We start from the raw sequence: 12021 nt of genomic DNA, 5'->3' as shown, positions 1-12021 counted from the left end.
CTGCGTTACGTGCTCCGTGCCGCATGTTTCCCAAGCAGGTCTTCAAAAATTCTCAACACCATTGCCAAATTCTTGACGATCGTGAAATTGGAAAACGGTAGGTTTCTTTCACAACCTTGGCATTGAAAGCATTCGAGCAACGACAAGAAGGAACATGCCTCCTCTTTCTCTGTTTGCAACGATAGTCCATAAAAACACAACTGCGCAAACTCTGGACGTCGTTCGTCTACGATTTCCAGTGGCAGGCAGAGCAGACAAGGGGCGTGGGGGTAGTCGCGGGCAGAAAGCGGGCAGGCGAGCACTTCACTTGCACTTTGTGCACACGCGCCGGCACGCGCGCGCGCGCAAGACACCGTACACGGTGCTCCACTCTTTTCCAAGCGGGCTCGGCGGCGGCTTGGGCTGGTCACACCTTCCCTGCATGATGCTTCGAAGCACTGGTGCAGTGTCGTTGCCGGCGGCACTGGCTGAACCGTCATGGCTCACGAGTTCCTGGCGGAAGGCGAAAGTCTGTGGCTTGTGATGTGGCTGCCACCATACAACAGATTGAAGTTCAAGGGACTTGGAACGTCACTGCATGTTGAAGGCTTGAACTGGACTGACTTGAATCTATGATCACCAACAGGGTTTGTAGATGAAAGAGACCGAAATTAGTTCGCACGACTCCGGCTTATCTGAAATAAATCTTGTTATGTTCAAAATTGCCAACAAAGAGAGTGCAGCATGCCTCGGTGGCTGATGCACCAGTTCCCAGTTGACTTTGTCATGTGCGCGCGTTTGAACGAAATATCGCGGGACAGAGGAAAGAGGCAATCAGCATTTGGCAAAATCACAACAACCGAGTCACTGTAGGAAGAATATGAGTCCCCGTTGGTCGTCAAAATGGAGTTTGATATACATTAGCTTACGATGGAAGACGACTGAGAAGGTCCGAGCTGGTCCGCGCGTAAGTGGATATGGCATCACGGCTAATTGTTTAGTATGCACCTTGTTGCCCACCACGGAATTTGACAACGACTGGCCTGCTTTCAACACGATATCTCGAGGGGCAAAACGCGTTCAATAACTGACAGCTTGCAAATGACCGAGAAGGATTAGGCAACAATGAGCCCTTGTCTCCTTCTGGCTGACCATTATGGAATTGGCGATCTGTTAAAGCACTTTTAGATATTCAATCCAATCTTCACTTCATTTCAGTCCCATCCGACTGCACGTTGATCGTATCGCAGTAACAGCTTCATCGCGCCTCAATTCCCGTCGCTTGGTTTGTCATTTGCCCGAATTGCAATCATTCTGTCCATCGACTGTCGCGATCACATCACAAAGCTCACCACTCGCTTTCTTTTTCACGGAGCATAACAACTCACACTTGACCGATTTCATTTGCTGTCCTTTTTAGCTTCACCACGCTCGCCTTCCGGTTATGTCGCATAACTGGCAACCAAACAAACCAAGTCCAGTCGGCATATGGCATAAGACAACTCTACAAGAAGCGAGGGAGCAACAAGAACAGCAAAGGCAACAACATCAACCCTTCCAACAACGGCCGACTCTCACCACGACAAATGTTGTCGTTGGGCAAAAGCGTACCATAAATGAGGTCCGGCCTCAGTATCAAAATGGACCTCCATTAGCCAAACGGCCTACACCAGGGCCATCCAACACACCTACCCCAGGCTTCACACCATCAGCCTTCGTAAAAGCACCCTCCGGCCCTCCTCCTCTCACAACAAGCACCATCGAGTACGCAGATCCAGTTACCGCCGCCGCCAAGGGTAGCATCCCATCCGAGTACTCCCAGCGTCGAGCCCTACCCTCCACACCCACCTCCACCAGTGACCCCTTCCTCTCCCTCTCGCATCCCGCCTACAAGCTGCCCAAGCAGCTCGTAGCCAATTTCGTCTCCCTAGGAATCAAATCCATCTACCCGTGGCAGAAACAATGCCTGCTCGGCCCCGGTCTGCTCTCGGGCGACAAGAACCTGGTGTACAGCGCCCCGACGGGCGGCGGCAAGTCGCTGGTCGCCGACCTGCTCATGCTCAAAAGGGTGCTGGACGACCCGGCCGGCGAGGCCAAGGCCATATTGGTGCTGCCGTATGTGGCGCTGGTGCAGGAGAAGGTTCGTTGGTTGAGGAGTGTCGTTAGTGGGATCTCGAGGAGTGGTGATTTGGGGCAGAAGCAGCCTGATCAGAAGCTGTGGGCGAAGAGGGCGGGTAAGGATACCATCAGGGTGGTGGGATTCTTTGGTGGGAGCAAGGTTAGGGCTACGTGGGCGGATTTTGATGTGGCAGTTTGCACAATAGAGAAGGTGGGTGAACATGGATGGGTCTGGTGACTCCAGTGACTGTGATGCTATACTTTCCGTGGATGAGATTCTGACGATGGAGAACCGTAGGCAAACTCGCTCGTTAATGCGGCTATAACCGATTGCTCAATATCCAAACTCAGAGCCGTGGTTCTGGATGAGTGCCACATGATTGATGATGGCTTCAGGGGATATTTGCTGGAGTTGATGACAACGAAACTACTGTGCCTGGAGCAGCAGGTGCAGATTATCGCCATGAGCGCCACTTTGACAGTAGGCTTAAATTTCCCCTATATCTCTCATGGACTACGAATTTGCTGACTGTATATGAAGAACATCCGTCTCCTTAAGGACTGGCTAGGAGGCCATTCATACGAGACACATTACCGGCCAATCCCCATCGAGGAACACCTCGTCTACGACGGCAAGATATACCCAGCAGCCACAACCGCTAGTCTGCTCAAAACAGCTACTCAACTAGACACCAGGAATGCCACCACCACCACCACCACCACCACCACCACCACCAAGGGGCTACCTCCCTCCACCACCTCCTCCCTCCAACACATCCGTTTCATCCACCCCTCCACCCACCGAGAATTCAAAGACCCCGTCATGAACGCCGTCGTCGCCCTCGCCAACGAGACCGCCCGCGCCGGCTACGGCGTCCTCGTCTTCTCCAGCAGTCGCGCCGGCTGCGAATCTGACGCCGTCCTGATCAGCCGCGTGCTGCCCTCCTTCCAAGAAGCCGACCCGGTGATCCGTGAGCGCCGTCTCGATCTGCTCAACGACCTCCGCAGCTCCTCCACGGGTCTCGACCCCAAGCTCGAGCAGACCATCCCCTGCGGCGTGGCCTTCCACCACGCCGGCCTGACCACCGAGGAGCGCGAGCTGATCGCGAACGCCTACGACGCCGGCACCCTCAAGGCCTGCGTGGCCACCGCCTCGCTGGCCGCGGGCATCAACCTGCCCGCGCGGAGGGTGATCCTGCACGGCGCGCGCATGGGCATCGACCTCGTTGGGCCGGCCATGTTGCGGCAGATGCGCGGCCGGGCCGGGAGGAAGGGGAAAGACGAGGTGGGCGAGACGTATCTCTGCTGTCGAAGAAACGATCTGGAGGCTGTGGTGGACCTGATGCACGCGGACCTGCCGCAGATCGCGAGCTGTCTGGTCTCGGACGAGCGCCGCATAAGGAGGGCGCTGTTGGAGGTGATTGCGATCAAGCTGGCGACGAGCAGGGAGGCGCTGGACGAGTACGTGGGGAGGACGATGCTGGCTTGCGAGCAGCGGTTGACGGAGGAGTGGGAGGAGAAGATGAGGGGGTATGTGGAGGCTGGGTTGGAGAAGTTGAAGGAGATGGTGTTTATTACGGTGACGGTGGATGAGAGGTATGAGACGGCGAGTTATAGCGCTACAAAGTTGGGAGGGGCGATCGTGGCTAGCTCGCTGGATCCGGATGATGGGGTGTTTATTCATAAGGAGCTGGAGAGGGCGCTGAAGGGGTTTGTGATGGATGGAGATATGCACGTGTTGTATAACTTCACGCCGGTGTCGGATCTGGGGAATGGGACGCCGATCAACTGGAGGGTGTTTTGGAATGAGATGGAGAAGCTGGATGAGAGTGGGTTGAGAGTGATGAGCTTTTTGGGGCTAAAGCCTGTGGTTTTAAACAGGATGTGAGTGTTGACGATTTCTTGCCTTGTGACATGCCCCAAAAAGCTAACTACAAATACAAAACAGGCTACAAGGCGGTATCCTCAAGGAAACCACGGACGAAGAAAAGGACACGGCCCGTCGCTACCATCGCTTCTACCTTGCCCTCCAGCTCCGCGATCTCTGCAACGAAGTCCCCATCCACCGCGTCGCCCAGAAATACGATGTGCCCCGAGGTGCCGTCCAGACGCTCGCCCAAACCTGCCAGGGGTTTGCCGCCGGCATGATCAAGTTTTGCGAGGCGATGGGATGGGGAGCCATGGCGGCGGCATTAGACCACTTCGCTGACCGACTCAAGGCCGGTGCCAGGGCGGATCTGCTTGGGCTGTCCAAGATTACGTTCGTCAAGAGCCGGACAGCGCGAGTGTTTTGGGACAACGGCTTCAAGACGGTGGCCGTTGTCGCGAATGCGGATCCCAAGGAACTCGTACCCGTGCTGATGCAAGCGCAACCGAACAAGGTCCGGCTGGAGGCCAAGGACGAGCAGAAATACCTGGATAAACTGCTTGCTAAGGCGAAGATTATCACGGACTCTGCGAACAGGATATGGCGTGAGTATTTCAGTACACTTATCTCACACACACGTGTATGGGAGCTAATGGGGTGCTATGTCATAGAAATCGAGATGCAACAGGAGTTGATGGAAGAGGAATAGGGGCCCTAGATTCCTCAACTCATGAGGCCCAAAACGAACGATAGACCCGCGAGTGGGCTGAACGTATGCCTCAGTTAAGGGGCCGGATAAGGCATTCGGCCTTGTTTTGTGATCACCTCTGGCCATATTCACCAGGGGTCCTGTCTGCGCTCTCAAGATCGAGATCCGTTTACATATGTGATACGATATTTAACAGCTCGAAACAGTAGTCTACGCCACATCCCGGACCCAGAGACAGAAAGATGCCTGTTAGAAGCATGGGGGTATGTACATACTATGTATGTATGGTCGCAGTTTAGGCCGATCAACGGCCTGTGTGAATTCCCGCGAAGACGACAGAAGAAATAAGACCCTGGTCCCAACACACCGGGGAAGAATGGATTGGCCTGGTGCGCCGAATACCTATCCTACAAATCTAGCCTTCTCATCCGGCCCGGTCAAGTCAAACAGGCCCATATTGTATTTCTCATCATACCTAACACGAGGGCAGGGACACATACAAGGGAACCCCGCATTGATATCAATCTCTGCTCCAGCGAGGCCTTGTAAAATCCCCAGGGAATGTGGTTGCCAAGCCAGCCACAATCACTTATCAGACCCTGCTTTGGGAGAGACAAAGTAGGTAAGGAAGTAGAGAAGTAGGGAAGTAAATGTGTGAGGCATCTTCCAGAACACACATTCAGTTTTCTTATCCGTCCGTCTGTTACACGCATAGCCATAATCAAAAGCTTGTGGCGTGTGTGTGCGTGTGTCTCACTCTGGGTTTGGTGTTTCCTTTGAAGTGGTACGAGGGGCGGCGCTATCTCAGCTGCTATCCATTTCTCGCTTGATACGTAGTTGATGTTGAACAAGACAAATGAATGAGCAGCAGGGAAGGTTTGGAAATTTCAGCTGGGATATTGAGAACCATACCCATCCATTAACAGGGCTCAAGGTTACATACAGGGGGGCCTGTTGTGTGTTCCCTTCTGTCTACCTCTATCTGCATCACATCAATCTCAATCTTTCTTCTTTTTGTTCTGCTGCATGCAAGAGAACGAAGATGCGCCGTGTCGTGTCCGATGGACCTGTAATCTTGCATCTCTCTCATTTCTTTCTCAACTTACACAGCATATGCTACCAGTCCCTTCTTGTAAATCTGTCGAGGTCTCATTGGGCCATCAGCGCAGGCTGGATCCAAGTAGACAGACCGAACGAGCCGCCATGATCCCCGATGGTCGTCGGCTCGAGGACAAGTGAAAGGACTGTGAGAGGGTTGGTGTTGGACCCTGCTTTGGTTGCTCATCCCAGCCTTCTTCCACAACTTCAGGTTAATAGAGGATTGGTGTGTGAGGGTATTCGGGATGGGATGTAGCCATATACTGCCACATACGGAAGGAATCACAAGAAGAACATGAAGTATTTGTGCCACAGACCACCAGCATAACTCAAGCAACGAAAAATCATCTGGTCGTGTGCCAGTATGCCGTGGGGACTCAGATAGGCATGGCAGGTTAAGACAAGGCAGAAAGGCAAAGACCATGGATTACCTAGTAGTGAGTCACGGCCCGATGCGCAGCAATAACTGCACATAGGCATCTCCCACCTTCCTACTCTTCTTATTCTGTGCCAGCCACCGTTTCACGTTCCACCGAATGACGGGAGAAGGAAGGAGGAAGGAAGAAAGAAGGAAGGAACGAAGGAGAGAGAAGTGGAAAAATTCTCATGCAGTACGCCACATACCTTGACTCTTAAGATAGTCTTTTATCCAGAATAACCAGGTAGGCATCTTGACCAAATTACACCCTAGCCAGCCGAGCCAGTCACACCGCGACCCCTCGTCTAACAACCCTTGGGGGCCATCCCATCACATCGCAGTCAGTCATTAGATGTCAAATGATGTGCGCCATTGTCGGGCAAGCGGGAAGAGTGTGGGAATCAGTTGTTGCCGGTGAGACCTCGACCCCGCGAGTGATGATGGGACGGCCTCTTTGATCCGTTTGTGGTGTGTTTGTGGTAGCCCGAGGAAGATGAATGCCACAAGTAGGCATCGGCTTACAAGGGGGTTGTTTGAATGATGCACCTGCATACCGAAACTCGATGAGTTTATCGACCAGCGGGTGGTGGGTGGGTGGGTAGGTATAAGTCGTAATTCCCAGATTTCCCGATTGAACACCTCAATCTTCCTTCCCTTTACACCACATTTCTGATTTCTCAGACCGGCAAATCAAACGTGCTGGTCTCGAGCACACTCACATTACCGCAACCCTATTCTTTCATTGGGTATCGCTCAAAGGACTTGACCACCAGTACTACACAACATTCCCGTTTGTGGCCGGCGGGCGCATATAGACCACTGATCTGACCAGCACACGCAACTTACACGCACAACACAGCTTTGCGCCAGCCGAACCGGAGACCGGGCTGAGGGGTTCTAACTCAGGGGCCTACACTGCCTACCTACCCTGGTGTGTGTCGTCTGCCTTCATGCGGAATTTTAAATGAACAAAACCAAGGTGCCTTGCCTTTCTTGTTAGCTTGTGTAAGCTACTCCCAGTCACGTACGGTCTAGTCGCGGCTGTGGCGTTCCGTCATCAATGCTCTAGGAATCCCAGTCCCTTTCTTTTTACTCTCGCTGCGCGCCGCAGCTCTCCCACTTTCCGTTGCCCCTCCTCTCTTTCGTTCTTTGCTTCTTTCTGTCAGCTAACCTCCATTTATACGACAAGTGACGCTGATGAAAAAGAAATACCAACCTGTCCACCTCTTTTCGACAACAACTAGAGCATAACCTAGATTTCATCTCCGTCTCACACATGGATCAACACAATTCCCCAGGCTCTGGTGGTGTCTCTGCCACCGCAGAGGCCAGCTCGTCGAATTCTGAATTGAGAGTCAATACGATCAACGGCGAGAGTAGCAGCAACAGTATGAGAGATATTGAAGATATCCTCAACGAATATGGCCAAGGAAGCAACAGCAATAACAACAGCAACGGCAACAACAGCAACAGGAACGAAGAGTCAAGCGCAAATGTCGAGGAAAGTGAAGACCAAGGCCAGCAAAATACAAGGAGACGTCCGCAAACTCTGGGCGATGTGATGAGGGAACCGGGATCGCGTGCGCCTGATGTCATGGTTTTGGAGTCGATGCCGGAGGAGTCGAGTAGCAGGAACAGGGTGGCGGCGCTGAATCCGAAGGAGGATCTTTGGTTGAGTACTGCTGATGGGTGAGTCAGGACGCTTTACTCGATTTTCATTTATATGGGTTTCGTGACGGCTGGCGGTATAATTCATGAGCTGGTCATGTCTCTGGTGTTCGAAAGGTCGAACTCAGAGAATTGGCTTTCCTGGAATCAAATGACAAGAGAGTGTTGCTAACGTGAGAGGAAATACACAGACGCTATAACTCAACCATTGTACCACTTCGGGTGGGAGAGGCACCTCGGGCGCAAACCTTCTACGTATGTTAAAGTATCAATCTTGAACTTTTCTGTGGGATAACTGGCTGATCGCGCAAAAACAGGTCCATAAGCACATACTCCTAAAAGTCGAATACTTCGAAAAAGCACTCTGCGGCAACTTCAGAGAATCCGAGACCCAGTCGATCGAGCTACCCGAAGAAGACCCAGCAATTTTCCATTACCTGATCGCCTTTTTGTACGAAGGGAAATACGAGCCTATCAAGCCCGCCTCATCAGTTCTCGTCCCCGACCAACAAAAGGGAAAAGGTAAAGACAGCTCCGTAGAAGCCAACGGCGGCGGCGGAGTAGATTCGGAGAACAACAACTCGGAAGACTCCGAGCTTGACACCGACCTCAGCGCCGCTCCCGCTCAACGCCGGCGCGAGCGCCAACGCCGTCGTCAACAAAGAGAACGGCAGCGGGAATGGGATCGCGTAAACGGGAAACATCCCGGCCGTCACCGGCCCAACTGCGGCTGCCCCCGCTGTGTCGTCGAACCCGGTCCTCCTTGCTGGTCCTGCCATGCGCCCCGATCACCGGTACCGCCGCCCGGTATCGGGGCCCCGTACACTCCAACCGGAACAAGACCACCGTTCCCTCACCCTCCCGGCCCCGAATACCACCACAGGCCCTACCTCGAAAGACTTTTGCAGGGCGATGGCCTAGGAGCAGCTGCCGATAGGAGACGTGGTCGCGCAAGACTAGCAGCTCCACCGCCACCTCCTCCTCCACCGCCACCACCTCCTCCTGCCGCCAACCAAACCCTACCCCCCGCGCCACCCGCTCAAGCCTCCTCATCTTCCTCTTCCAACCAGCCCCCATCATTCTCAACCAACTCCGACTCATACCTAACAGAAGGCAACACCCGCCTCTCGACCCCCGCCGACCTGCGCACCTGGCTCCTCTGCTACGAACACACTTTGTCGGTATACATCCTCGCCAATAAGTTTCTTCTGGACGACTTCAAGGCCGAGATCGCGCGGCACGCAATCGACATGCTGGAGAGCGCGGGCACGGACGCGGCGGTGCCGCAGGTGCTATTCCTGTGCAAGCGGCTGTGGGAGGGCCTGCCGGAGAGCGACCCCTTGTTGAAGATGGTGTTTGCTAGGGTGGGGTTTTTGCAGCCTTGGAGGAACAGGAGTAGTGGGTATGTATATGGGAGTGGAAGTGGAAATAGGGGTAATGGTAACAACGGGGAAAGAATTAATGACAATGGGAAGAGACCTCGGGGAAGGGATAGTGGTGGGGAGGGTATGACAACTGAAAAGGAAATGGGCGAGGAGGCAGGGGACTGGTTGCACCAGAACCCAGAGATCGTGACGGCGGTGTTGATGGAGATGGCGGCGAGGAGAGAGGAGGATTTCTACCAGACCCAGTACCAAAGTCCCGGGCTTCAAGGGCCGCCTGGGATGGGTGGTTATATGGGGATGGGAATGGGAATGGGCAGGATGGACGCAGGAGGCAGGTCGTTGCCGAGCATGGAGAGACCGTGGGCCGCAGCGGGAGCTGGCGGCGGGGGCAGACCGAATGGGACGGCAGGAGGGATGGGGGATCCTATGGGAGGAGGAGGAGGAGGAGGCCCATTGCCGTGGGTGAATCATTGGGATCCAAATAGGCCGAATACATTGAGACCTGGACCCATGGCACATCATCACCATTGGCCGTTTGGTAGGTGAGAGAGACTGGAGGAGGGGTGGGAGCTGAGGCTCTTTGATCAAAGCGGATAGGTGCGAAACCAGAGGTAGATTGGGTTAGGCAGAGAGATGCCAATGAGCGATCAAATCGAGAGGAATCCAGCGCATACGATGTAGGCTTAAAGTGTACTCTAGTCAATTTTATCTATCCGGTGATTTCTTCCAAACTTACTCGTCATCCTTATTCGTCTTCCTCAAGCTCTCTGTGGTATACAGAAGCTTCTGCAAATCTTGGGGAGTCAGGCTGCTCTCGTCCTCGGCCGCTTCAGTAACCTTGAGACCACCGGTAGTCACCTTCCAGCTCGACTCGGAATCGTCAAACGACAGAGCGAGGATAGAAGATACACCGCCATTATTGGCCTCTTCTTCCTGGGTTTCGGACGACGTGTTGGGATCAATGGACACGAGGAGCTTGGACTCGGCCTTGAGGTACTCGACATCTAGCGGGTTGCCAAGGAGGGAGAGGGTTTGCGTATGTTGAAGGGTGTTGGCGGAGGTGAGGGTATAAATTAGAAGAAGGGGGATGCTATTTGTGTTAGCCGTTACACCCACCACAACATTTTGCAAAGGGATGGATGACATACCGTTCGCAAATCACAAAGATCTGCGTCTTCTCACCCTGCTGAACATCGAAAATCCTCGTCACAGCAACCTTGGTGACCTTCTCCGCCTCCTCGGGGGCAAGCGCCTTCTTCACCTCCACCAACACCGGCGCCTTGCCCAGCAGCTTCCCGCTGACCCAATCCCACACAAACAAGTCATCATCACCGCCGCCGCTGATCAACACATCCCCGCGCTTCTCGGGGATGCACACCCGGCTCACAAACTCGTCATGGCCCAGCAGGAAGCTCTCGATCACGTGCGCCTGCGGAATGCCCCGGCTCACGCGGATGTGCTCGTCCCTGTCGGCCGTGATGATGTACGTCCGGCCGGGGTGGCCGGGGTGCACGGCCACGGCCACCGAGGTGAGCATGGAGACGTGGCCCAGCTGGAGCGTGTGCTCGAACTGCGAGGCCTGCAGGGCGGCGGCGAGCTTGGCTGCCTTTTGGCGCGCCAGGTGGCGCTTCTGGTTCTCCAGCGCCTTGAGGTTGCGGAGCGTGTGCACCGTGAGCTCGTTGGCTTGCGGCTTGACCGAGAGGGATTGGGCCTTGGCGACGTCGGTGGTGGGAGGAGTAGGGACGGCGGGAGTGGCCGGAGCGGAGGGGGTGGGTTCGGGGGTGGCGACCTCGGAGGTGGTAGCAGCAGCGGCGGCGGCAGCCGTGGGCTCAGAAGGGGTGAAGAGAAGAGGGAGGGAGAAGACGTCACCGAACTTGTCGGCCGAGAGGATGGTCTTGTTGTCCGGAGTAAGGGCGAGAGCACAAGGACGCTTGGGCATGGCTCTTTGGCTCAGCTGCTTGAGGTTTCCGGCTCCATCGTGCTCAAACACCCAGATGGTCTTGTCGGATCCGGTAATGGCAACAAGATGACGGCCGTCGGTGGTGAGGTACATGCCCTGGACAAAGGGCTTCTCGAGAACAGCCTTGTTGTTCTTTGCCCAACCGCCCTCGGTCTTTTGCTTCTGCTTTTGCCGCCTGCTGCGTCTGTTCACTTCTTGGGTCTGGCCTTCAGTCTTGGTCTCAGTTTGACCTTCAGTGGTTTCCTCCTTGGATTCCTCCTTGCTCTCTTCCGTGACAGCTGCCACCTCGCCATCTTCCACTTTCCTCTTCTTAGCAGGGGGTCCTTCTGGAGCGGGTGACTCTTCGGCCTCTACGGTAGGAGCCGGGGTCTCACTCTCGGCTTTCTCTCCGTTGGTCTCTTGCTGCTTGACGGGGTACTTCCATACTGAGATGGGGTTGAAGCTGGAGTCGAATGAGTGAATGCTGCTTCCGCGAGCGGCAAATACGATGCCGTCGCACACCTTGAGGACGTGGTATGGCAAAGCCATTATAATGATGTTGATGTTAGAGGCTGTGGATGACGGATATCAAACTTTGATGTTGAGGTTAAGCAGTTGTTTCCTGGATCTTCGACTATGATGCTGTGAGATTGTTAGTCAAAGAGCTTTGATGCATGATTAAGGTAATACAAACTTGATATTCAGAGTCGTGATGCAGCCTCACTCCGGGTAGTCACTGCAGTGCTTGATGAGTGAGAGTGAACTTTGAGAAAGTCTCGAACTGACTTATTTGCTGAGCCACATGTGGCTGTACAGCAGACGAACCATTCACTGCAGCTT

The 12021-nt window shown here is 54.3% G+C and overlaps 3 protein-coding genes across 3 annotated transcripts; 2 read left to right on the top strand and 1 right to left on the bottom strand.

Moving 5' to 3' along the window:
• The first annotated feature begins 1247 nt into the window (after positions 1-1247).
• B0H65DRAFT_59541 (P-loop containing nucleoside triphosphate hydrolase protein) lies at positions 1248-4806 on the top strand. Its single transcript, XM_062831148.1, has 5 exons — positions 1248-2326; positions 2396-2578; positions 2639-3981; positions 4046-4569; positions 4636-4806. Exons 1-5 carry the CDS (start codon positions 1424-1426, stop codon positions 4671-4673), a joined length of 2991 nt encoding a protein of 996 aa, XP_062687203.1. The 5' UTR covers positions 1248-1423; the 3' UTR covers positions 4674-4806.
• Positions 4807-7241: 2435 nt separating this feature from the next.
• Positions 7242-10065, top strand: B0H65DRAFT_59472 (uncharacterized protein). Its single transcript, XM_062831147.1, has 3 exons — positions 7242-7878; positions 8049-8112; positions 8175-10065. The coding sequence occupies exons 1-3, from the start codon at positions 7466-7468 to the stop codon at positions 9786-9788; spliced, it is 2091 nt and encodes a 696-aa protein (XP_062687202.1). The 5' UTR covers positions 7242-7465; the 3' UTR covers positions 9789-10065.
• B0H65DRAFT_486180 (uncharacterized protein) lies at positions 9935-12003 on the bottom strand. Its single transcript, XM_062827688.1, has 3 exons — positions 11876-12003; positions 10391-11823; positions 9935-10332 (listed from the first exon to the last, which is right to left on the bottom strand). Exons 2-3 carry the CDS (start codon positions 11728-11730, stop codon positions 9975-9977), a joined length of 1698 nt encoding a protein of 565 aa, XP_062687201.1. The 5' UTR covers positions 11731-11823; positions 11876-12003; the 3' UTR covers positions 9935-9974.
• Positions 12004-12021: the final 18 nt, after the last annotated feature.

Source organism: Neurospora tetraspora, assembly GCF_033439725.1.
Source record: "Neurospora tetraspora strain CBS 560.94 chromosome Unknown B0H65scaffold_1, whole genome shotgun sequence".
NCBI classification, from domain to species: Eukaryota; Fungi; Ascomycota; class Sordariomycetes; order Sordariales; family Sordariaceae; genus Neurospora; species Neurospora tetraspora.
This window is presented reverse-complemented; position numbering and strand designations above follow the sequence as displayed.

Excerpts from the sequence above, each read along its gene's own strand:
- B0H65DRAFT_59541 (XM_062831148.1), top strand. The coding sequence starts at position 1,424 with ATGTCGCATAACTGGCAACCAAACAAACCAAGTCCAGTCGGCATATGG. Across the intron at positions 2,327-2,395 it reads AGGTGGGTGAACATGGATGG|GCAAACTCGCTCGTTAATGC; the intron begins GTCTGGTGACTC and ends GGAGAACCGTAG. Across the intron at positions 3,982-4,045 it reads CCTGTGGTTTTAAACAGGAT|GCTACAAGGCGGTATCCTCA; the intron begins GTGAGTGTTGAC and ends AATACAAAACAG.
- B0H65DRAFT_59472 (XM_062831147.1), top strand. The coding sequence starts at position 7,466 with ATGGATCAACACAATTCCCCAGGCTCTGGTGGTGTCTCTGCCACCGCA. Across the intron at positions 7,879-8,048 it reads TGGTTGAGTACTGCTGATGG|ACGCTATAACTCAACCATTG; the intron begins GTGAGTCAGGAC and ends GGAAATACACAG. Across the intron at positions 8,113-8,174 it reads CTCGGGCGCAAACCTTCTAC|GTCCATAAGCACATACTCCT; the intron begins GTATGTTAAAGT and ends GCGCAAAAACAG.
- B0H65DRAFT_486180 (XM_062827688.1), bottom strand. The coding sequence starts at position 11,730 with ATGGCTTTGCCATACCACGTCCTCAAGGTGTGCGACGGCATCGTATTT. Across the intron at positions 10,333-10,390 it reads ATCTTTGTGATTTGCGAACG|CATCCCCCTTCTTCTAATTT; the intron begins GTATGTCATCCA and ends TAACACAAATAG.